The 26,520-nt window shown below is 44.7% G+C and overlaps 1 protein-coding gene and 1 non-coding gene across 3 annotated transcripts; both read right to left on the reverse strand.

The window, feature by feature from the left end:
• Positions 1–1,135: 1,135 nt before the first annotated feature.
• LOC138958401 (alpha-catulin-like) lies at positions 1,136–26,460 on the reverse strand. Of its 2 annotated transcripts, XM_070329540.1 has the most exons (17): positions 26,363–26,460; positions 25,045–25,234; positions 23,445–23,629; positions 22,961–23,080; positions 22,335–22,424; positions 21,162–21,377; positions 20,259–20,462; positions 19,628–19,714; positions 18,417–18,575; positions 17,405–17,497; positions 16,934–17,119; positions 16,340–16,354; positions 14,325–14,375; positions 5,816–6,076; positions 4,706–4,828; positions 3,803–3,886; positions 1,136–2,978 (listed from the first exon to the last, which is right to left on the reverse strand). In XM_070329540.1, the coding sequence occupies exons 1-17, from the start codon at positions 26,453–26,455 to the stop codon at positions 2,796–2,798; spliced, it is 2,340 nt and encodes a 779-aa protein (XP_070185641.1). In that variant the 5' UTR covers positions 26,456–26,460; the 3' UTR covers positions 1,136–2,795. The 2 variants fall into 2 exon arrangements, with proteins under 2 accessions (XP_070185641.1, XP_070185642.1); XM_070329541.1 differs by lacking the exon at positions 16,340–16,354.
• On the reverse strand, positions 12,758–12,876 carry LOC138960575 (5S ribosomal RNA). Its single transcript, XR_011454049.1, has one exon. It is a non-coding gene; the product is annotated as a 5S ribosomal RNA (ribosomal RNA).
• Positions 26,461–26,520: the final 60 nt, after the last annotated feature.

Below are 26,520 nucleotides of genomic sequence, written 5' to 3' on the forward strand. Positions count from 1 at the left end.
GGGCACTGCCTACACTAGGTTGAAGTAACAAAAAACTCCAGAAATCGGAGTCAAAAGTTCCGCAACCGGCAGACAAAACAAAAATGCAAATGGCGGCATGCGCTTGTAACACAGCGCTCTGCCTACAGTAGGTTGAGACAACAAAAGACCCCAGAAATCGGAGCAAAAAGTTTCACAACCCAAAAATAATCAAGCAAAAGAAGGCAGGCACCTAAACAACGGTGCTCCTACCTGAAAGCGCCAAGTTGACGAACAGAAAAACTTCGTAAGACGAAGTGCAAAATTTCAACAACAATTACAAAATGCAAATGGCGGCCGGCACCAGCTAACAGTGCCCTGACCGTTATAAGCCAAGTTGAGAAGAACAAGAAACTCCGACAAGTTAGAGTCAAGTTCCCCAACAAAATACACTTTGCAAATGGCGGCAAGGCAAAACAAGATAAACAAGAAAGATCTCACCGTAGTAGAGGCAAGAAGCGTTCAGACTTCAAAGGGTCAACGGCCTACCGTGGCAGGCCAGCGGCTGAAGAAAACAGCCAGAGTGCAAACACGTCTATTCGCTAGCGTGTTGAAGAAGGGAAATGACTATACCGGCAGTATGTCCAGCGCATGCGCGGGCAGCCGGTGGGGGGAGGTAACTCCCGGGACCCGTTGTCAAGGGTTTGTTTTGTTTTGGGAGTTATCTCCCCCTGTTACCAGGGTCAGTGCTTCAATGTCTAACGCATCAAACTGAAGTTAATGCTATTTATGTGAGTTGTAGTAAGAATATGTTATTTAATCAAAAATTTGCTCCAGGGGCTTGCAACGTAGTACAATATATGACCTTACTGGGAGAATGCAAGTTTCCAGTACAAAGGACTTGACATTTCTTACATACTGCTTGACTAAAGAGGCCCCTCCGATGAGAGGACACCTCCCAACAAAGGACACCCGTTGTCTCTTTGTCTATCATCTCTACCAAAGTATACCTGTCACGACAGGCCACCTGCAATGTAGGGACACTTTTGGCTGGTCCCAAGGGTGTCCTTTCATCGCAGGTACTACTGTATATATACCAGAGAAAACCAAGCACACGTACATGAGGTACGAACTCCTTTGTATCTCCACCATGCAAATTCACACCACCTACTGAACCTTTCAGGTCTTTGCAGCATTCAAATTATCTCGCCCAGCAAACGCTACCAGTCACAAAAGTAGTCACAGTAGGCCAGCCATAAAACTGCTTTCAATAGCAGCTGTTAGCAGCAACACAATCCAGTTAGTAACCAACCATAGCACCACACATCGAGGAGAGAAAAAAACTCTCTTGCCACACAATAATTAATACAACTCAAACCCCTTTGGCACTCAGCTACAAAAAAACACACTCAAAATATTGTGTTTGTGTCACGCCAAAAAATTACAAAGTTGAATGCGAACTTCTCTCTTACAAAGAGTGATTATTTGGTGACTCCTGTTCACCATTCTTTTCTCCACTGCTTTATACCACAACAAAAAAGTCTTTATTCAGAAATCTTAACTCAGATCTGTACCTCTTGTTATAAAACAAAAATCTGCCCTGTGACAACATCTTGCAAGGCAATCACATGCACTGGATCTGAAAATCACTCCAGTGCTAAAAATAAGAAGAGCTAATAATAACCTTGCAACCATATTCAATGAATACTGTACATTGATGAGAATCCTCGCTCACAGTCACATTGAAACAGTACCCTTGATGAAGGAACCAGGTACGATGAGTGATGTATCTTATTTTGCCTCTGGAAAGATGACCATCACAATGAACACTGACATCTTCAAAAATAGTTTTGTGTCTCAGGATGAATAATTTGACAACAGTCACTCAAAATACAGGCAAAATAAATCATCTGGTGTTGACAAGTTTTCGGCAAAGAAACAGTTGCACAGCTTTCATATCTTCAAAACACACAGCCTCAGAATACTGACAAGACTACATTTTTCAATGCCTGAAAATGAAAATAAGAGTATTTAAGCAAAATCATGAAACTTGTAGCACGTACAAAGTCAAAAAACGTTGGGGCCAAATGGAGGGAAAAAACACCAACTGATTACATAGCCAGATGATGAGATGTTATTTCCAGCAATGACCACAACAATTACCAATAATGATGATTCTTATACCAGTAATGATGATTGTTACGAGTCAGTGGTCAGTGAATGATACTGATTGAGTGAGACTGAGAGTGCTTGAACTGATGTGATTGTTTGGCGATGAATCTTTCTTTATTTGGTGTTTAACGTCGTTTTCAACCGTTCAAGGTTATATCGCGACGGGTTTGGCGATGAAAGTGAGTTCACGATCGAGCAACTACAGATAATAAATAATCCTGAGTTAGCATGTCAAGAAAAGGCCCTACTCAACACGATGTTTAGACAATAATTAAAACAAAATCTGTTGATTCTATCCTGCAGTATCAAGCTTTGCTCAGTGATTTTTCCTCTTGTTGAAATTGAAAAATAAGTGGGACAATCACTTTGAACAATCTATCCGAACTCTTACCTCCTTACTTCGTTCACGCTGGAATCTTGAAGCTGCTGGAAAACCAGTCTGTGTTTTAGCAGTTAGCTGTGAATGCTTCATATTTGTTCAGGTGTCAAGAGAATGGTTCCGTATAACGCTCAGGAACTGTTGTAGTCTACATTTAGAGCGCTGACGCCCCTTTGTTTCCTAGATCCTGCGTCTCAGTAATCACAGGCCAGACTCAAGTTCTTCCAAGTCATAGTAAAAAGTCAAAGGCCGCTCAACACAGACGTCATGGCGACTCGGTGTCGACTCATCCTGTCTTGTCCAACGTGAAAGGTTTGTTCATGGAGGAGGTGCGATACAATCCATCCGAGGGTCCACTGTAGCTCAGTTCGTTCTCACTGCCGCTGGATCTAAAATCGTAACTACCGCTCCCCCCTCTGCTTCGTCGCTGACCTGGAGGCACTGGAGATGTGCGGTAGTCAATGTTGTACTGAGGAATAAATGAAAGTCATGCAGTGTTTAAATATAGCTGGAGATATAGAGTTCACTAGATACTGTACTGAAAAAAGCCTAGAAATAAAAGAAATTAGTCAGTTAATACTCAGAAACAAACATTCAAACCTTCACCTTATTGTTGTCACGTCCTTTTGTTTGCTATGTTATATGAAGTCTTATATCGCGCGCGTATCTCCAGACTCAGACTCAAGGCGCAGGGATCTATTTATGCCGTGTGAGATGGAATTTATTTTTACACAATACATCACGCATTCACATCGACGAGCAGATCGCAGCCATTTCGGCGCAACTCCTACTTTTCACGGCCTATTATTCCAATTCACACGGGTATTTTGGTGGACATTTTTTATCTATGCCTAACCAATTTTGCCAGGAAAGACCCTTTTGTCAATCGTGGGATCTTTAACGTGCACACCCCAATGTAGTGTACACGAAGGGACCTCGGTTTTTCGTCTCATCCGAAAGACTAGCACTTGAACCCACCACCTAGGTTAGGAAAGGGGGGAGAAAATTGCTAACGCCCTGACCCAGGGTCGAACTCGCAACCTCTCGCTTCCGAGCGCAAGTGCGTTACCACTCGGCCACCCAGTCCTTGTTTGTGCATTTCTGTTTGTGTTTGCTTTGTCAATGGTAAAGGGAAATTGTACAAATCACGAGTCAAGAACTGTGATTGAAAGATGAGATGTTGAAAATGAGCAGTCTACCAACCGTAAAACAAAAGTACACTGATTCTCAAACCCTGCTGGCTAGACACAAGAGCGACCTAGATAGAGGGTGCTGGACATTTTATAAGCATACCTTTGTAGCGCAGATGAAGCAGGTGGTGACCACTTTGGCGATAATATTCATCAGGTTTTTCGTCTCCTGGATAGCGCTGTCCACCTGTTGTAACAAGGCCAAGCAACATCATGAGACACTAAATAAATCATGTTGAGAAATAACTCTGTTCGGTTTGATTGGGTTGTGAAAGAGTGAATACCCTTGCTTTTAGTGAGACAAACCATCCATACATGCTCCTTGTCCTGGTGTTTCAGACACACCCCTCGCTAGTGACTGGCCCGTCAATTGTTTGTCTCACTAAAAGCAAGGGCATTCACTCTTTCACAACCCATACAAACCCGACAGAGTTATTTCCGGAATTCGTCTAATACCAAGTCAGATAGATACTGCAAACCATATATATGGAATGAAAATAGTAACCAGTATTATGCACACGGGGAGCAGATGAAGCATAGGAAGAGGTAGTGACTTGAAGATGAACAAAAGAGAGAGAGAGAGAGAGAGAGAGAGAGAGAGAGAGAGAGAGAGAGAGAGAGAGAGAGAGAGAGGGAGGGAAAAAAGCACATGAAAAATGGCATGGACAAAGAACAAAGCAAAGCAACAGAAAAGAATCTGAGTTCCCAAAGCATTAAATACCATTTAAAGCCTGAACAACGTTGTCTATGAATTGTTTTTAATGCTTGTATATTATTTCTTACGAGAAAACTTTTTATGTAAAATGTTAAATTTTAATGTCTAATGTAAAGCGCCATGAGACTGCCATTCGGCGGTGAACAGCGCTATAAAAGAATGTTTTATTATTAATATGCCACAAATTCTTTCACATACTCCCCCCCCCGAAAAAAAATCTTTGTCAGCAAATGTATCACCGTTTTTTCTCCATAAGTAGCAGATTTAAAAACTTTCTTTCATGGAACAAACCTTGTTGAAGGTAGCACTCTTGCCAAAGGTGGGTGTCTTGAGGGTGACGTGAAGCTGGTGACACAGGGAGGGAACCCGGTCAACGTACGCTAGCAGCTCGTCCTTCGACGCACAGGATGGAACCTGAAGAGAAGCACATCATGCATCAAAAATCCTACTCAAGAAATATTTTCCTCTCTGTGTAAAGATAAAAATCCTACTCAAGAAATATTTTCCTCTCTGTGTAAAGATAAAAATCCTACTCAAGAAATATTTTCCTCTCTGTGTAAAGATAAAAATCCTACTCAACAAATATTTTCCTCTCTGTGTAAAGATAAAAATCCTACTCAACAAATATTTTCCTCTCTGTGTAAAGATAAAAATCCTACTCAACAAATATTTTCCTCTCTGTGTAAAGATAAAAATCCTACTCAACAAATATTTTCCTCTCTGTGTAAAGATAAAAATCCTACTCAACAAATATTTTCCTCTCTGTGTAAAGATAAAAATCCTAAAACAGATGGACTGCTAACATTCCAAAATCAAGAATCAAAAAACAAGAACGGTAAGGTTCTGAAACATTTCAATCTTAATAAAGATTTTGTCCAACTACTTTCCTCCAGTTTCAAACTTTGGTACACCCTTTTTTTTGTTTACTTTTTTTTGTTGTTTTATTTTTAATTTTTAATTAAATTTTTTTTCTTTTCTTGAAGATGCATAGTTTTGTATGGTTGATGTTATTTGATGTTGCTGTCTGATGTTGAAGTCGTGTACCAAAAAGAATTAAAAACGTGTAAAAGAAAAAGAAAAAAACAACTTTGGTACACACACTGCAACCTACGCCCTCCAATTTCAACGCTTGGTAGAAACATGCCACATACTGCTAAAAATAACACAAAGCTAAAGGCAGAAACACAACAAAAGACAATCCTCTAATCGTTAGCTGACAGAATTTTGTACATGTATTCGTCCGCCAAATCAGATATTATCATTGTATTAAAGAGCACGCTCGTAAGCATAGCTTGTTGTGCTCCATTTGTTTAATTGATTGTATGTGGTATTGTTATTTGTACAATCTGAATAAAAACCTGTTTAAACATACAAAAGACAAGGACCAACACCAGCACTGACCCTGGAAGAGAAGTCCTTGACGGTTCTGTACAACTTGTTCCCCTCCTCAGCAAAGAACTCGGCCTGGAGAAACAGGTCGTGTGTGGTGTGTAGGCGCCCTTCCCCCCTCGTGAACAGATACATGGAGAAGGCCATGGCAGCCATGTTTTTGGCCCGGCGGACGACGGCATTGTCTGGCTCTGCCCACTTGTCTGCCTCCGCCTCCATCTCAGAGGTGATGAGTTTCATCTCCAGACCCAGCTTGGCGATTTTGGCTTGCTCCTGTTGCACACAAACAGGGTAAAGCTCATGACTCTAATGTGCTCATACAGTGGAACCCCTCTTTTAAAGACAGAGAAAACTTTATTTTCTCAAAAAGATAAATTCAGGTGTGGTGTATGCATATATCACAGTATCAGACAACATACAACATAACACGTAAGAACGTACAACAGTAAAGTACTGAACATTCGTACCTTAGACTCCCTAATTTAACACTCCCCCATTCTTTCTTTATTTGGTGTTTAACGTCGTTTTGAACCGTTCAAGGTTATATCGCGACGGAGGGAAGGGGGGTGATGGGATAGAGCCACTTGTCAATTGTTTCTTGTTCACAAAAGCACTAATGAAAAATTTGCTCCAGGGGCTTGCAACGTAGTACAATGTATGACCTTACTGGGAGAATGCAAGTTTCCAGTACAAAGGACTTAACATTTCTTACATACTGCTTGACTAAAATCTTTACAAACATTGACTATATTCTATACAAGAAACACTTAACAAGGGAAAAAGGAGAAACAGAATCCGTTAGTCGCCTCTTACGACATGCTGGGGAGCATCGGGTAAATTCTTTCTTGTCCCAACTAATATGGGACTCCCCCTTACCCGCGGGGGGCACTCCCCCATTTTAAGAACTTGCTGTTTCAGATTTTCTCTTCACAACATATTAAAATTTACCTCCGTTTTAAGAATCCCTCCGTTTTAAGATCTGATTTTCAGGTTTTTTTTTAGGTCTTTAAACTGTAAGGCTTCTTTTTAAGCCTACTGTCTATATGATACTTACCGAGACAGTACTATTCTTGCACATTATCTATTATAGGCCGAAAAAATTGGACAAAACGCTGAGTGGGTACAATTATCTCCCATAACCATGCGCCACCGTGGATCCCAAGCACTGTCCGAGTGCTTCCCCCTTACAGGATGTAGGTGGCGCGTCCTCTTTCTTTATGAGCTGCAGACCCTCAAAAAGCCCATAACATATCAAGAGGGGAGGAGGGAGGGAAACTCTAATAGTACTGTCTCGGTAAGTATCATATAGACAGTAGGCTTAAAAAGAAGCCTTACAGTCAATATAACACTTACCTCGACAGTACTATTCTTGCACAGAATACCAGAGTGGTGTGAGGGTGATATGTAGAGTATTAAACTCCTTAATCAAAATCACTTAAATCCAAGGATTAAGATACCCAGGCAATTTTCGAACAGTACTACCGTACAAGAAAATATACCCAAGAAACATACCTTAGACTGACGTGACCATGCTGGCAACCACTGCTGTGTGGTGAACTCAATGTCAAAGTCCAGGCCACTCAAAGCTTGAATACCACTGAGTCTACGGCAAGTGGCTAAAGCGATGAGGAACAATTAGTCTTAAAAATCAGCAACTTGATACTGATGCCTGCCAGGGGTTCAAACTCATTGCTACGCAGGAGTTTGAGGACCAGAAAAACATCCCCCTTGGGAAATGAAACCCGAGGTTTAGACACCGCTGCATTGCTAATACCCGAAAGGACATTAGCGATGAGGGAGGACCTGATCAAGTGTTCAGGTCTGCGACCAGTAGCGGCCGCAATCGTGGAAGCGATGGCAGGTCTGTATCCAAGAAGAGTCTTAGAAGAAAGACTCTTCTTTTGATACACTTCCACCAGGAAGTTGGCCAAGTCCTGTGTTGAGGGATAAAGCGGCTTTATCCCCTTGGACAAGGCGAAGGTGGCCCAAGCTCTCCAGCGTAAGTCGTAGAGCTGATTAGTTGATCGCCTCTTAGCGTTCAAGAAAAACTCTACTGAACTCTTGTGCAATCCTAGTGCAAGCAGTTTGGAGCGCACAAGAGCCATGCGGTCAAGCACAGACTCTCTGGACGTGGATGAGGGAGGCATGATCGAGGCTGGAGCAGACCTCCCCCGTCCAGATCCAGAGGTAGAGGGTCTACGTGGGTGAGACCGCGAAGATCTGGAAACCACAGAGCTGTTGGCCAGTAAGGCGCGACCAAAATCAGTCTTGGTCGTTCCTGCAGATATTTTGCCAGCACCCTCGGAATCAGAGATGTCGGGGGATAGGTGTAAGCATCGAGGAGCCTCCACAAGAGAGTGAATGCGTCCAAGTGGAACGCATTCATGTCTCGAAAGGGGCTGACGTACCTGGGAAGCCGAGCGCTGAATCGAGTTGCGAACCGATCGATCAGAGGACGGTCCCACCTTGCCCACAGACGCTGTAGAACGTTGTGAGCGATGGTCCATTCTGTGGAGAGAACCTGATCGCCCCGACTGAGAATGTCGACCAGGGCGTTCAGTTTCCCCGGAACGAACTGGACTGACATCCGGACCTGATTGGTCTGGCACCAGAGCAGAATCTCCTCCGCCAACAGGGAGAGGGACCGAGAATTGGTGCCCCCCTGGTGGCGAAGGTAAGCTAAGCATGTGGTGTTGTTGTCCCCGTTGAAAATCAGAGGGGCCAAGGACAGGCCGAATGGGAGGGCCTGAAACTCGAACACTGTGCCCTCCCAAACGAACCGGAGCAGATGTCGGTACCCCGGGGCCACCAGGATGTGGAAGTAAGCATCCTGGAGGTCCCAGACATGGCCCAATCGTTTGGCCGGATGGCCAACCGGACCGACGAAGGGGTTTCCATCTTGAACTTGCACCTGTGAAGGTACAAGTTCAAGGTGGAGAGGTCCAACACCGGCCTGAACCGGCCGTCCTTTTTGGGGACGGTGAACAGGCGGGAGCAGAACCCTGGAGAAGGCTGAGAAAGGGGGTAGACCGCCTTCTTCTCGACCAACGAGTTCACCTCGTCCTGAAGAGCCTGCCATCTGGCAGGGTCTCGAGGAGGGGGGAACGTCCAGGGTAGAGCGGACAATGGAGGTTGTGACGACAGCGGTAGAGAAAACCCCGACCACACCACCCTCAAGAAAAACTGGTTGGAGACCAGTCTGCCCCACATGCCGCGGGCCCGAAAAAGGGAACCGACGGACGAAAGAGGGGCAACTTGAGGGGGCGTCAACGTAGGGCCGGGACTCACTGAAAATTCTGCTGGCGGGCAGGCGCAGGCTTGCGACCACCCCCCCTGGTGGTGCTGCTTCCCCTTACCTGTCTGAGCACCCTTCGTCTTGCTTGGGAACGCAACAGGCACCTAAGAGGAGGAAGAAGGAGGCAGTGAAACTGGCTTCTTCTTCTTCTTCTTCTTCTGAGGCTGGGAGCTGGAGGTGACTGTAGCACTTCTCTTACTCCCCGCCGCCGTCTCCGAAGCAGCGAGGCCAACCATCAGAGAATCAGTGTTCCTCTGGCGTGTGGACTCCACCACAGAACGAACAGTGTCCGGATGAAAGAGGGAAGAAGGCTGAGGAAACGTGTTCCTCAGACTCTTCCTCATATCCGGAGGCACTATAGAAGTAGGCAGAAAATGATCACGGAACAGGGCCAATAAAGTGGACCCGTGTTCCAATGGCCAATTCTGCCGCAGACGTCACGCACGATCGCACGGCATGCAAAGCCCGATCCACTCGAACCGTGACAAGGACCCGAGTGGAATCGGACTCTGCCCGATCGGGAGGGTCCAACAGTGTGGACAGCGTGCTCATCCATGTCAAGGCCTGTGATTGGGCCTCGACTGTGGAAGAAACGGTGGCCTCAAGATTGTGGAACGAAGCAGAGCTCAGTTCCACCTTCTTGACCGAAGGCACCTCCCCAACGAACACATCACCGTCAGCCCCACCCTAAACACTCGAAGTCTGGAAAGTGAGAGTTCGAGAGTCAAAGGGAAAAGGGAGGGACGAAACAGATTGGACACGAGGAAACAGTGGAGGTGCGCCTCCCGAAGGAAAGCATGGCACTGAACCCGCGTCCTCCCGAGGAACATAGGTCGCGTTTGCACGTGAATCTGTACTCCTCAGGCGATGTGCTGCCGCTTCCACCGTGGCACTAAGACTAGGGTGGAACGCGAATTGCCGGCGGACGGATCGTTCATAAAACGAGCCGCCGGCAGACGCGGCGTGAGCCTCCCGCGCCCGGGCCGAAGCGGACTCAAAGGACGAGAGGGCGTCTCAGGGAAGGACGTCCTGAAACTGTTCAAACGTCCTTCTAGCTGTGCGAGGACGAGCCTCCTGCCTCTCGTCCTCAGACCCCGGGTCCAGGTCCTGTGTGTCAACACTAGACGACAGACGCTTAAGAGAGGCATCCGTGACGTCAAGACGCCGCGTGATGTCTGTCATGTACTGTTGCAAAGTACGAAGCATAGCTTCGGAAGTTCCATCAGAAACCGGCAAGGGTAGAGGATCAGTGTTAACCTCAGGGCGACCCTGATCCTCCTCCCTATCGTCCTCCGACTCACTCTCCTCTTCACTTCCCGACAACTCCTCAAAAGCAGGAGTGTAGGGAGCTTGAGGGGGAAGAGCCGAAAGCGATGAAGCAGGCTGTGAAGAAACGCCCACAGAAGCAAGAGGCCGCGAAGACCCCTGCCCCAAAGACGAAACGTCTCCAGCAGCCGAAGGGGGAGAAAAACAACAACCCTGCGACTGTTGGGTCAGCCCAGCCAACGAACCCCCGCCATTTATAGACTGAACAGGAACCCATCGGGTCTGATCAGAAAAGAAATGGTCCGGTCCGGTCCGGTCGGGGGTGCCGATCCGGTCCGGTAGGGTGGTCCGGTGTTCCGGTCCGGAGCCGTACCATCCGGAGGTCCCGTTCGGCACCGAACCATCGTACCCACAGAAGTGTTCGGGTGGTTAGGTCCGGACGTGGACATACCGTACCGGTTCGGTGCCAGACCATCCAGACCAACAGAGGTGGTCGGGTGGTCCGACACCGGGCCATCCGGACCCGTAGGTCCGGACCCGTAGGTCCGGTACCATCCGGAGGTCCTGTTCGGCACCGAACCATCCGTACGCACAGAAGTGTTCGGGTGGCTCGGTCCGGGCGTGGACGTACCGTACCATCCGGACCCGTAGGTCCGGTTCGGTGCCAGACCATCCGGACCAACAGAGGTGGTCCAGACCGGTCCGGTAGGGTGGTCCGGTGTTCCGGTCCGGTCCCGTACCATCCGGAGGTCCCGTTCGGCACCGAACCATCCGTACCCACAGAAGTGTTCGGGTGGTTCGGTCCGGACGTGGACACACCGTACCATCCGGACCCGTAAGTCCGATGGTCCGGTATGGTCCGGCGCAAGACCATCCGGACCAACAGAGGTGGTCGGGTGGTCCGGTCCGGACCGGACCACCGGTCCAGCACCGGACCATCCAGACCCGTAGGTCCGGTCCGGTCCCGCACCATCCGGAGGTCCCGTTCGGCACCGAACCACCCGTACCCACAGAAGTGTTCGGGCGGCTCGGTCCGGACGTGGACATACCGTACCATCCGGACCCGTAGGTCCGGTTCGGTGCCAGACCATCCGGACCAACAGAGGTGGTCGGGTGGTCCGGACCGATCCGATAGGGTGGTCCGGTGTTCCGGTCCTGTGGTCCGGTCCCGTACCATCCGGCGGTCCCGTACGGCACCGAACCATCCGTACCCACAGAAGTGTTCGGGTGGTTCGGTCCGGACGTGGACCTACCGTACCATCCGGACCCGTAGGTCCGGTATGGCCCGGTTCGGTGACAGACCATCCGGACCAACAGAGGTGGTCGGGTGGTCCGGTTCGGACCGGACCACTGGTCCGGTACCGGACCATCCGAACCCGTAGGTTCGGTCCGGTCCCGTAGCATCCGGAGGTCCCGTTCGGTACCGAACCATCCGTACCCACAGAAGTGTTCGGGTGGCTCGGTCGGACGTGGACATACCGTACCATCCGGACCCGTAGGTCCGGCATGGTCCGGTTCGGTGCCAGACCACCCGGACCAACAGAGGTGGTCGAGTGGTCCGGCCCCGACCGGACCACTGGTCCGGTACCGTACCATCCGGACCCGTAGGTCCGGTGGTCCGGTGTGTTCCGGTTCGGTGCCAGACCACCCAGACCAACAGAGGTGGTCGGGTGGTCCGGTCCCGACCGAACCACTGGTCCCGTACCGTACCATCCGGACCCGTAGGTCCGGGGGTCCGGCAAGGGCCAGAGGTACTGTCCCGCACCGGACCCTAAGGTCCGGTACGGTCCCGTACCATGGGTCCCGTCCGGACCAAACCCGGAGGTCAAGTCCAGTCGGGACCCGTGGGTCCGGTTCGATCCCGACCCGTAAGCCTGGAACGTTCCGGACCCTTGGTCCGGACCATCCGTCACCCGAACACCAGACGCTAAGGAATGGCGTGGGGTCAAGACGGTCCGGTCGGAGGTGTCGGTCTGAGCAACAGAAACAATGTTCCCGTCGCCCTGACCATTCGACAGAAGTACCACGTTCTGTCGAACACCTCCACGTCCAGTAACTAGTCGGCCGAAGCGTTTCATAGAGGGACAGCCACCAGTCACACGGACGTCAGAGGGAACCGTAGTAGCAGTGGTCGTAGGCACGAAGCCTGAAACCCCTGCCCCCACAGGACCGCCCTGAACGGGGTCAATTCGCATCCCAACCCCAGCGGGGAGGGAATTCAGAGACCCCGTCATCTCCTCCGATCTCCCCCCCCAGGAGGCCGAAACTACTGTCGAAACAGCAGCAGACGACCCAGCGAGGGAGTTCAGAGGAGGACCCGTGTCCCTCCTGGCTTCCACAGCGGTGGAAACCGAGGAGGGCACAGGAGAGGCACCGGAAAAGGAAGATTTTAATGCCAACTGCACCCGGTGTTCCCAGGCGGTCACCCATCCAAGTACTAACCGGGCCCGACGTTGCTTAACTTCGGTGGTCGGACGAGAACCGGTGTTTACAACGTGGTATGGCCGTTGGCTGTCAAAACCTGAGTCTCTCCAGTAGCCCCTAGATCGGATTCACCAACCCCCAAAGAGGGTTGGGAATCGACCTGCCCCCGGATTCGAGCCAGGGAGGAGAAGGAAACCTTCCCCCCAGGCTCGAAACCGGGAGGAGCTGAAGCCTGAGACTGAGGGCCGGACAACGGCGTCGAAGGGGGGGAAGCTTGTTCCACTGAAGGAGAAGGAGAAAGAAGCTTTTTCTTTCCCCTCGACCTTCCCCGAACCTTCGACGGCGCAGCCCCGCCCGAAGTCCCAGGCTCAAGCCCAGCCTGTTTGAGCAAGCTCGCATTGAGCTTGCTCAAACAGGCTTTCTCCGCCCTCCCTCGCCGCAAACGCAAAGCGTTTGGGGAGGGAGAGTCGGAGCGCCGAAAGATCCCCTTCTCCGTGCGTAAAACATGACGCTGGGCGCCCGGAGAAGGGTTGCCCCCGGCAGACTCTGGTTCCGTAGAACCAGAGCCCAAAACAGGACGAGACATCCTACCTCGCCCTGTACGTACCCTTAAAGACCGAGAATTAACAAAATTCAAAGAAAATTTAGGTCAATACTCAAGTGAATGCGGCGAAACGAGAAGCAGACGACCGGTCACCACGAAGTAGGACGGGAGGCACGCCGAGTCCGCCACACAAAAACGGAGGCACAAGTTGAAGGAAACACAACGTAGCCTCAAGCCAGAAGTGGAATAACACACAATAATCCAACAGGTGATAGTCCACACAGAAAAGAAGCCTCTTAGTCCAAAATAATCCGGGAGCGTAGCAGAAACACAGCCGGTCTGACACGCGCGAAAAAAGAAAGAGGACGCGCCACCTACATCCTGTAAGGGGGAAGCACTCGGACAGTGCTTGGGATCCACGGTGGCGCATGGTTATGGGAGATAATTGTACCCACTCAGCGTTTTGTCCAATTTTTTCGGCCTATAATAGATAATGTGCAAGAATAGTACTGTCGAGGTAAGTGTTATATTGACAGGGGTCCCACCGTACTGCTACTTATGCTACCTGCAGGGATTTGAAATTGACTAGCTCTGTTCTATAATGTGAAAATGTGTGTTGCTGCTGCTACTGTTCTTTGCTCTGAAGAAAAATCAATTAGCGTCAATACCGATACTGGTGATGTTAACAAAATAATCTCCTCATATAAATTCAATGAAGATATGACCCTTATTACCAGGAACAAGTAAGAATCAAACTGATTAAATAAAAGGAAAGGAAAAATTATCCAGACCTGTAAAGGTTTCCTGAACGGAGACTGAGAAGACATCTTACATTACGCAATATATATGGCAAAATGCAGCAAAGTAGGATGAATACTAATACACCATTATATTATATATTGAACTTATCACAAGTCCATGATAACAGAACAGACAGACTGGACATGAATATCAGCAGCTCTTTCAAAAACAAAACAAAAACAAAAAATTACCTCAGCATCCAGCTTGACTGGTTTGAGTCCTCTTGACTGTGTTCCGTGTTTCTACAAAAGAGCACAGCACAATGCTTTCAACTCTTCATAATTCATAGTTTCATTTCAAACATACAACCATTTTCCCCCCATGTATCCTTGTTCAGCACCCCTTGCCCAACCCTCGTCAAATTCCAAAGTGACTAAAAGTAACTACAAAATAAAATAAAAAAGAGGATTTTGTTTTTAAATTAAAAAGAAAACAATAGAATCAGAGGTAAACCTTAGAAAAACTAAAATAATTATTTATGCTTTGTTTGAAAACATTCATCAATCCTTTACAGACAGAGATATGTTTCAATTCCAACTTGAACTTCAGGCACTTAATTGTAATTATTCTCCAAGACATTCCCGTGTAAAAGAAAGCAGCTGCAGACATTCGAAATACAGTAAATCTGCAAGTTGTTGCATGCTTTCAGCCAAACAATCAATTACTGACAGCAAGCCTGACAAGAACAATCATACTTACCTACCTGTACAAGTACATTAACAATTGACAAGTAGAAATGTGCAAGAGGGACACAGTTTCATAACCAGACACACTTACCAATACACGATAGTTACAACTTACATATGCGCAAAAGAAATTACTGAGTTTCAATCGCTTTCACAGAAACTTAATTCTTCCATAAGTCTATGGTCTGAAACATACGCTCCTGAACCAAAAAGAGCTTCTGCTGCTGTTTCTCTCCGGAGACCACCCACACAGTTGGCTAGAACCAATCAAAGGTACTGGTTATTTGGTTTTCTTTTTTAAAACTATAATCAGCCTATCTTAACTGCACTTACATACTTAAAAAAATTCAATACTTTTAAGTCCAGATGTTGTATTTTATGTGTCATTATTGTCGCCCCAAAAAAACAAAACATGACCCCAGGAGAGGACAAAAAGTGCACAGAATTACTACAGTGTTGACAACATCAATGAATGAATGAACCCTTCTCTTCACTTCCCAGTCCCATTTATCCCTTCACAATCGCTTCCATAGTCCTTCTCTCGCCCCCCCCCCCCCCCCCCCAACAACGAGAGAAAAAAAGGAATTACTTAAAATGATAGCTACCAATTCACTTTGTTGTTTTACTCCTAAATTGACCGCTACCAGTACACTATGTTTTTAAGACTGTGAACAAAATTTGAACGGGGCAGAGCCTGGGAACTATGACAGGAAAAAACAAACAAAGTTTTATTCTTTGTCACGAGTGGAGAGTACAGGCATGATTTGAAAAAAATAAAATAAGTCAAAGCAAAAAATAAATCATCAGGAACATAAAATTGAAAAGCTACGACTGAGCCTAAAGCAGCCATCATGACTTGTTGCCAAATAAATACAAAACTGTCTACTTTGAATGTCAGGCCTTGAGAAAAAATGAAGTAAATCAGCCAGATATTTGAACTATATCGACAACTCTCAGCAGCCTTAGGGAGCTGAATAGCCATTCTAGTTCATGCAGCAGCTGATCTAATTGTCTTGTTTGTTTTGATACTACATGTATTTCAAACTGTTGTAATTTTCAACTTTTACAATAAGGTTTACAGGAAGAACAACAACGAAAGACAAGAATTGTGAGCAGAGTGCTTCGAATTCCAGGAAAGTTCAGTTAGATATTAAACTTGACAAAAGTCATAGATCCTCGGAACTATTAATTGTTTAGAAAAAAAGGTCTGGAAAACAATTATGAAGTAGAAGAGAAATTACAGTTTTAAAAACATCTGAAATCAGTGAGTTGAAAATGTCCACAAGGAGAAATTAACAAACAAGAAAATCTGTTAACAAAAGATGCACAAAGATTCATACAATCAAGACTTAATTATTGAAAGGTGATGCACAACTGAAGTGAAGACACTGACACAACAGCATGGTCAAATTGAACTATGAAGAGTGGTACATTCTAACAGACAACAAAGAGTAACAGGAAAGCAAGGTGCGTTTTAACAAGAACGGAAATCTCACATATCAAAAACGACCTTTACTTACGGGAGGAGTTTGCATCTGTGATGATGGTAAGACAAATACGTGTATGAAGTGCCAGGGATTGGGAATACATGTATACTCTCTTACAAAAGAAACCTGTCCTATCATGTTCACTTTTACCAGATGGACTTGGCACTCACAACAATATCAAACAATTTTCAGATTTCTACTAGAGGTCTGAACTTTAAAGCTTAATTGTATCAAACAGTGCTTAAAAAAGGTTACATTTAATATATATTCATGTCTTTTAATTAACATCTGAATCGTCGAGTAAGTGCTAAAATTCTGATCTCTTTTGTGAGAGAGCATACTCATCATTACCAGGCTGTTATCAGAATCAAAGCAAGTTATCACAATCATGCACGTCTGTGTAAATGTGCGTTGCTTATGTGATTTGCTTGCCAAACATTTGCAAGATTGTAATTAGGTACCTAAAAGCCTGTCACAAGCAGTAAAAGTTAACAAAGCATTTTGAACCCGTTTCATTAATTTGTAGTTGTAATAAAAAGCTAAAAGTGAAACTTAATCTGAAGTACATTGGAAGTAATCTAGCCCACTTCATCAACTCCCAGGTGCGCAAAATCGCGAAACACTCACCCCAGGGCGTGGCAGCGACAAATAGACGACCTTCTCTCCCCGACCTTGACACACATCATTGACTTCCTTGACTAGAATGGAAAGGTCATTGATCTGTGACTCCCATGCATCCGCAAACACCTCCAGATTTTCACGGGCGATCTTGCTGTTTGGGTACTGTGCTAATGTTTGAGCTGCAAATAATATCTGTCAACAAAAAGAAATACTGTTGTCGGTGAGGTAAAAGTTTACCTTTAAACATTAAGGGAATTGAACATGGAGAATGAAATACTTTTGAGATAACACATAATGGTAATCCAACCTTGATCAGGTAGCATGAATAAAAGGTCTGAACTTACAATGCAATGTTGAAGGGCCAACAAAAAAAGTCCTGGGGTCGGGAGAAAAAAAATAGGGTTGGTCAGGGAATCAGAAACATTGAACGTTTGTCTCTTGGCATTATGATAAAAGCTGAGGACAAAGGGGACTGACCATAGGTCCCAGACTGTGTATGAAGGACTCGTTGTGGTCAGCAGTGATGACCAGGGGCTCTGAGCTGGCCATGTGACGAAATAACTTGCACACCTGCAATGTAATCAAGACATATTAGTGATAAAAGTAACACTCAATCATCTGCAACAGTAGCATACAGCTTTTCTTGTGCTTGTTCTATTGAAGGCAGATTTGGTGAACTGCACAAAGCTACATTTCCCTTATCTTAAACAAATTTCGCAGCAGTATACATACCAGCAGAAACAAGTAAGGAACTTGGAAAGAGGCAGCAATGGGGATGAAAGATAAGCAGGCAGATAGACTAGAGTTGAAACAGAGAAAGGCAAAGGTAAGGAAAGACTAGTGGGTCAACACAAATGTTATACAGCATCACAATAATTAATATCAAAACTGCACACAGATAACTGCTTGCCAGGCAGTAACATTTCCCTCATGCCACAAACATAACAACCTCTTCTGACTTTTTTTCTCGTGTAAATGGGGGTGTATATGAATAGGATTCACTCTGTCCAGTTGTCAGTTTGTCCCAGTGTCCGCACTCAGATCTCTGGTGTTTATCAGCCCATTGAGCTGAAATTTGGTGTGTACCTTGGAAGAGAAGGACACACGATCCTAGCAAAAAATTAAGGTTTTACCTTCAACACAAGAGGGGATCCGCCGCCGACACATTCTAGTATATACTGTGTACATTACGCCCGAGTCATCTGTGACCCAAAGCAAATACAATGACCTCATTGTTTTCATCTGAGTTCTGTCCCCTGAATATAGGTCAGTGCAGACGCCTAGGCTTTGATGGCCTGTTTTGTTTTCACTGCCTCTCAGTGGGGGACGGGGGTGTCCTGACTCCTTCAAGGACAGTACATGTACTTGTTTTCCATGTCCTCTGTTTTTTGCCAACTTTCAAATCAGCTGAACTATGCACTGCACCTTGCCTTACCCCCACTATCTCCGACCCAATCCTCACCCACTGATACATCATGGAAAAACCCACCTCTTCCAACTGTTCCTGGTGTTCGGCAAACTGCACAGTCAGCTGTTCTGCGTGCTGCACCTCCCCTCCCAGTCCTGCTGCCCTCAGGCCCGACAGCAACTCATGGTCTTCGTTACGACGAAACAGCTCCGAGGCTTGCTCCATAGCTGACTCCAGTAACTGAAAATAGGGAGAGTATTTTAGCAATAAACCGAATTCCCCCCTGTGAGGTTCATGGCCCCTGCACTTGTATCTTAAACAATTGCTCTTCTTTTAGAAGTTGATGTCACTTCTAAGGCATTTACCCTTTGCAACTAGATGGTTCCTGACATGATTAGTGGCCACCATCAGAGTGAAAAGAAAAATCAAATATCTATAAGACACTGAGGTGAAAATGACACACTGAAGAAACCTGTCTCCATATATGATGCTTTGAATGTGAGGCACACAAGGGCGTAGCATAAACATAGTAGACGATGACATCAATACTGGTCAAGCACATGCACATCAGCACAACCTAACGCACACACACATTGATACACAAACACACACACTGACACACTGATACACCAACACACACACACATTGATACACAAACACACACACTAATACACACATTGATACACAAACACACACACTAATACACACATTGATGCACCAACACACACACTGATACACACACACTGACACACACATTGATACACAAACACACACACTAATACACACACATTGATACACAAACGCACACACTGACACACACACACACTGATACACCAACACACACACACATTGATACACAAACGCACACACTGACACACACATTGATACACAAACGCACACACTGACACACACACACTGATACACCAACACACACACTAATACACACACACACACATTGATACACAAACGCACACACTGACACACACACACTGATACACCAACACACACACTAATACACACACACACATTGATACACAAACGCACACACTGACACACACACACACTGATACACCAACACACACACTAATACACACACACACAATGACACATTGATACACAAATGCACACACTGACACACACACACTGATACACCAACACACACACTAATACACACACACACATTGATGCACAAGCACACACACACAGGTGCCTGCTCCCAGACATGCAGACATACAGCATAAAAAGACATACACACACACACACACAAAACTATAGGCAAAGGCATTGTTTACCTGTTTACGTAAAGATTTGCACATATCCATAGTCTTGAGGATAGCTGTTTCCAGATCTTGTGTTGGTGCAACTGCATCTTTGGCATTCTGCAGAGAAAAAAACAACCATATACAGATTACACAAGGTCTACCAACTCTTTTAAGACCCTCCCCTTTTAAGACCAAACAAAATCTGAGAAAATCAGGTCTTTAAAAGGAAGGGGTCTTAAAAGAGAGGGAAAAGAAAATCTGAAATATCAAGGTCTTAAACAGGGGAGGTCTTAAACAGGGAAGGTCTTAAACAGGGGGTCTTAAACAGGGGAGGTCTTAAACAGGGGAGATCTTAAACAGGGGAGGTCTTAAACAGGGAAGGTCTTAAACAGGGGGTCTTAAACAGGGGAGGTCTTAAACAGGGGAGGTCTTAAACAGGGGAGGTTTTAAACAGGGGAGGTCTTAAACAGGGGAGGTCTTAAACAGGGGAGGTCTTAAAACAGGGGAGGTCTTAAACAGGGGAGGTCTTAAACAGGGGGTCTTAAACAGGGGTCTTAAACAGGGGAGGTCTTAAACAGGGGGTCTTTAAACAGGGGAGGTCTTAAACAGGGGGTCTTAAAAAGGGCGGTTCAATTCTAAACGTGAAATTAAAAGTATTCACCAGAGCACGTCCAACCATAAGCAGCACTTGCAGCTCATCGCGCAACTTCTCTGTGAGCTGCAAAACCCTCTCTCTGTTGTCGTGGGATGTGTATGGAGAATCTGTAAAGTCGTCCACTGTTTCCTTGGCCAGTTCAAAAGAGCTCCACAGTTTGTCCTCTACGGTTGAATCAATCATTGTGACTCTCGCCATGTCTATCAATTCCTGCAAGGACATAAAATGGAACATTAGCTGATAATCAATCAATCAATCAATATGAGGCTTATATCGCGCGTATTCCGTGGGTACAGTTCTAAGCGCAGGGATTTATTTATTTATTTTATGCAATTTATATCGCGCACATATTCAAGGCGGATTTATTTATGCCATGTGAGATGGAATTTTTTTTACACAATACATCACGCATTCACATCGGCCAGCAGATCGCAGCCATTTCGGCGCGCGCATATCCTACTACTGACAACAAAGACACAGACAGATAAGCCCCTAAAGAGACCTACATTTTGCAAAGAATGTACATGCAAAAAACTGATGATGAAAACATCAATGACTTGTAGCTGCTCGTGACAGAAGGAATCTGCTTTTCTTCATTTAACTCTAGAAATTAAAACTTCTTCTGTTCCCAATTAACTAGACTTTACAAATGAGTACTGTCACTGTTAAATAAATTAAAATATTTAACCTTGTATACACTATCTAAACGCATACACTGCCTTGACAGATGAGACATATCTTTAGCATCATGTAATAGAGGAAGTCGGCTCATGTGACGAAATCCCCATGAACTACACCCAATGGGCATCCATATCCGGAATGTCGCTTAAACCACAGTCATACAAATAAGATGCTCTTTTTAATCAGACTTACAGACCAAAGCTTGGTGAAAAACACCCTCAAACCCACCTCCAGCTCTTTGAAAGCTCTACTAGCTGTTGGATGCAAGGATGACAGTCCTATTCCAGAGTCCCCGTTGAGTGTGGGCGAAATGTTTCCATTGCTGGTGATGGCACCTCCGTCGGTGACCACGTGTTGCACAAGGTCCAGTGCGTTACGGATCAGCAGGAACACAGCGTCACGGTTCATGCGAGCTGTGCGGCATTCTGGATGTCGCAGGCAGGTCTACAGGCATTGAAACATACATGTTACTCACATATGCACGCTGAATTTATAATATCATCCACCACTTTATTCTTTTGTCTCTAAAAGCACATTCATAAGTTTATCTTGTTGTGCTCTTTTATTATATTCTACATTACATGGCTTTGTAGACTTGCATCTGAATAAAATATTGTTTAAACCATATGCAAGGTGTTTGGAAACTTGCATCCATAAACCCCCCGCGGGTTAGGGGGAAGAATTTACCCGATGCTCCCCAGCATGTCGTAAGAGGCGACTAACGGATTCTGTTTCTCCTTTTACCCTTGTTAAGTGTTTCTTGTATAGAATATAGTCAATGTTTGTAAAGAATTTAGTCAAGCAGTATGTAAGAAATGTTAAGTCATTTGTACCGGAAACTTGCATTCTCCCAGTAAGGTCATATATTGTACTACGTTGCAAGCCCCTGGAGCAATTTTTTGATTAGTGCTTTTGTGAACAAGAAACAATTAACAAGTGGCTCTATCCCATCCCCCCCCCCCCCCCCCCCCCTTTCCCCGTCGCAATATAACCTTCGTGGTTGTAACCGACGTTAAACACCAAATAAAGAATGCATCCATCCACGTCACATGTAAAGGTTATGTTGATATTTGACAGGGATTTCAAAAACGTGTAACACTACCCGAAAGCCTTTCTATTTGTTGAAACAGTAACAGGTCATTACAGTTTAAAAAAAGTGAAAGGCAAACAACCGTCTCCAGGAGACAAAACTTTGCTATAATATTAGAAGGTCACAGAGCTAAATTTAGCTTTGCCAGCACGAGAAGATAGAGTTACATCTGCCGCGTGTGCAGATGTTGGCCTTTAATAATCAAACACACACACACACACACACACAAACTCACACTCGCTTAAACACACACACACACACACACACACACACACACACACACACAATGCACAGCAAGAACAAATAATAACCTTGCATGAAGTCAGCAGCATCATAGTTGATTTTTCCAAAATGGCCCGTGCTGAACCCATCTGGGCTTTCTGCTTCTCACTCTTCAAGTCCTGCACACAATTCAGCATGAGAAAATTGCACAAATTCTGCAGATTCAATGGACACAATGATTTGAATAAAAGTAGTGCATAAAAGAATGTACAGGGAGAAAGGGAGCTTGTGTTAAAACTTTGTTTTATTTGCCCAAATCCTTCAAACTCTTGTGAAAATGAAAATCGTTATAATATCATGACATAGCTTTCACTTTTTAAAATACAAATGGTTTGTATGTACGCTACTATATATATTGTTAACCATATGTAAACAAATCACTGTACCAGTACTGGCTATTGTCATAATGCCCTTAGGAGGGTACATCATCTAATTTTGCACGATAACTATCTAAAAACAAAAACAAAAATATATAAAAACAAACACTGATTGAGTGAGATTTTGAAAGTTAATGGATGTTTGCTCTTCCTTAGTCGTTTTAACATGGTAGATAAGTTTTTTCCTCTCTCATTTTAACACAACGACTAACAGAATACAGGTGTGCTGAAAAAAATAAAAGTCAAGACAAAAAGATGAATGGAGGCAGTTCACTCACATTCTGTCGGTCCCCAGACAGGTGTGCCAGCTCCACCATGTGTTTGCCGAACTGACTGAAGGTGGCCACGAAGTCCTGGAACGATGACACACCTTCCACCTGGGCAAGGCAATGCAACACCTGCACAACACACGTTGGTTTTATACCTGTATGCTGAAAAGTTTACCCTCATAGGGTGATAATTAGCTTGGGATGAAATGCCTTTATAGTTATTGAACTAGAAGTAGAACTAAGATTTTATCAGCATCAATGCAACCCACTCAGTAAAGAGGGAGAGTGGGGTGAAAAGAAATTGGAAATCAGAATCTAGACTTATACTGCTTAAACAAACACCAACACTTATACAGTTGATAATGGTGAGAAAAAAACTATAACACACAGAAAAGGATCTTCCTATTGGGTTACACACCCAACACCTTATAAAGTAGATGAGGGTGAAAAAGAACTTAACACACAGAAAATGATCTTTCAATGTGGTACCCACCCTGTCTTTGCTAGCTATGAGCGTCTTGATGACGATGCGATCGGCCAGCAGCAGCACTTTGGTGATGGCCGACAGCAACTGGCGTGCGGCCCGCACCATGGCCGTCTTGTCCGCCGCAACACGACTGCTGGTTGATGCCTCTGCTGCCTGCCCCCCCACTGCCGTCTGAAGCTGAATGTTCTCTCCTGGCAGCACAGAGAATAGCAACTCAATCAAGTAAGCAAACAGTCCCGGTACATGTATGTGAAACAGTTTTAAAAAAAAAGCCCAGATCTTTCACCAAAATAAATGTAACCTTTTTCCATATAATATTCTTTTTTTATGACCAACTATAATCAAAAACAGTCAAAGAATCAGCAATAAAAGTATGGACACGATTTAGTTTAATAATTCTAAGAAGAATGCTTTATACATGACACTTTGAGGAATGAGACTGATCAAAGTATCCCTATTTTCAGATGTCCATAATATACAACAGGTATACACTTCAATCTACAAAACATGTCAGTGGACAACAGGTGTATTTTATTTTGAAATATCCTTGCAACACAAGTTAAGGCTTCACCATACAGGTTTAAAAGCATTCATATCTAGTCAGGCAATATATAGGTCTGAGCCCTCTCCACCCCAATAAAAAAATAAAAAATAAAATAAAATAAAAATAAATTATAAATAGTTTGGTCTGGAAGAAAGTTCAGTGGACAACAGGTTTTTACATTTAGTCAAGTTTTGACTAAATGTTTTAACATAGAGGGAGGAATCGAGACGAGGGTCGTGGTGCATGTGTGTGTGTGTGTGTGTGTGTGTGTGTGTGTGTGTGTAGAGCGATTGAGACCAAACTACTGGACCGATCTTTATGAAATTTGACATGAGAGTTCCTGGGAATGATATCCCCGGAGGTTTTTTTCTTTTTTTTGATAAATACTTTTGATGACGTCATATCCGGCTTTTTGTAAAAGTTGAGGCGGCACTGTCACACCCTCATTTTTCAATCAAATTGATTGAAATTTGTGTAAAGCAATCTTCGACGAAGGCCGGACTTCGGTATTGCATTTCAGCTTGGTGGCTTAAAAATTAATTGATGACTTTGGTCATTAAAAATCTGAAAATTGTAATAATTTTTTTTTTATATAAAACGATCCAAATTTACGTTCATCTTATTCTACATCATTTCCTGATTCCAAAAACATATAAATATGCTATATTTGAATTAAAAACAAGCTCTGAAAATTAAAAATATAAAAACTATGATCAAAATTAAATTTCCGAAATCGACTTAAAAACAATTTCATCTTATTCCTTGCCAGTCCCTGATTCCAAAAAACATATAGATATGATATGTTTGGATTAAAAACACGCTCAGAAAGTTAAAACGAAGAGAGGTACAGAAAAGCGTGCTATGCAGCACAGCGAAACCACTACCGCGCTGAACAGGCTCGTCAGTTTCACTCCGTTATGCACAAGCGGCGGACTACGGTCATTGTGAAAAAATGCAGACTGTGTTCAGTTTCATTCTGTGAGTTCCACAGCTTGACTAAATGTAGTAATTTCGCCTTACGCGACTTGTTAAAATTTGACATCTCTTTAGCCTTAGGCTTACCTGCACTTCTGGCCTCATGACATGCCTCCTCCATTTCTTGTCTCAGCTCGGGGTGGTCCTCCACAATGGAGTCGCCCACGGCCACGAAACGCCCCACCGCCATGTTGACCGCTTGACCCACACGCTCCAAGGCATACTGGGTCCTCTCTGACAGACGCGGCTTCTCTCGGTGGTTGACCAGAGTCGTTATCTGATACAACAACGTACAGAGTCCACTCAAAATTTGTTAAGATGGAAAAAAGAAGAAGAAAAAAAACCAAAACATACCTTTCGTGTTTTATTAGTCTTTATTTTTAAAAGTGATTACAAAAAGTTGAGTAGTTTATAAAAAAAGACATCGCCACAACAAAGCTCATGTGTCCTTCCATTGCTTGTCAGTCATGCATCCCTGACCAAACAGTGTGGAATCATATGAACTAACTCAGTAACTGTCATTTCAAGAGCTACTAAGTTGATCTAAGTACTTAGTAGTGTATTTATACATGTTCGATTAAGCTTTTTTTAATTTTATCGTGTCTTTGTTTGTGTTTTTAGAAATGCGATGTGGTGCCACAAGAAAAATTTCCATGTTTGTGTAAAATGAAAATGGACATTAAAGTTTTCTTATCTTATATTATCTTACTTGTGAGTGCCAGTTTCGTGATCTGAAGTTTCTCATGAACCAGCTTTCTCATTCTGTCACTGCGCATGCGCACAACTTTGCATGGTTTGTATATTTTACTGGCCTCAACCCAGGGCTGTAACATCAAATGTATTCCTATTCTAAGTAAGACAATATTCAGTAACTTCACATGACTGAATCACTGAATTAGTGAATAAGTTAAGTGTTGCTTTGTGTTTCTTGTGTATGTGCTGACTTTGTCCTTATACACTTTGTTTTGTCTTTGCAATACTAATTTTGGACAAGTATGCATTCAAAATTAAAGTCATCTTGTTTACTTTTGGAACCTCTTCAAACTGCAGGTGAGAGATCTACAAGTAAAGAAAATGTTTTTCAATTACTCTTTTTTTAAATGTCCGCTCCTGACCCTACTCCTAGTCTAACTTCCCAATTTGACTTTGCCTGATGACCTTATAATGCACAACATCCTTCCCCGCACAGAGTGCATACACCAAGCATCTATTGCCCAGACCGGCTTTCTTGACGAGGAGAAGTTATGAAGATAACACGCAGAGCAACAATACTCAAATGTCAACAGCACTCTGTGACATAAGAAAGGCCGGCCCCTAACTGCATTCTTTACATTGCATGAGCAAAGATCAAAGCCCAACAACACGGTAAAACCCTCCAAGCTAAACGAGAGACCAAAGTGCTTACCTGTGTCACCAGTGGAACTAGTGTTTGCTCAACAGATTTAGTCCTTATTTCTAAGGACAGTCTGGAATCATTCTTTGGATGCAGGCCTGCCATTTTGTTGTGACTAGCGCCTCGTTCTGCTCCGCCGGAAATGCACGGAGGTTTAATATTTCTAATGC

The sequence above is a fragment of the Littorina saxatilis genome, linkage group LG2, assembly GCF_037325665.1.
Source record: "Littorina saxatilis isolate snail1 linkage group LG2, US_GU_Lsax_2.0, whole genome shotgun sequence".
In the NCBI taxonomy this organism is placed as follows: domain Eukaryota; kingdom Metazoa; phylum Mollusca; class Gastropoda; order Littorinimorpha; family Littorinidae; genus Littorina; species Littorina saxatilis.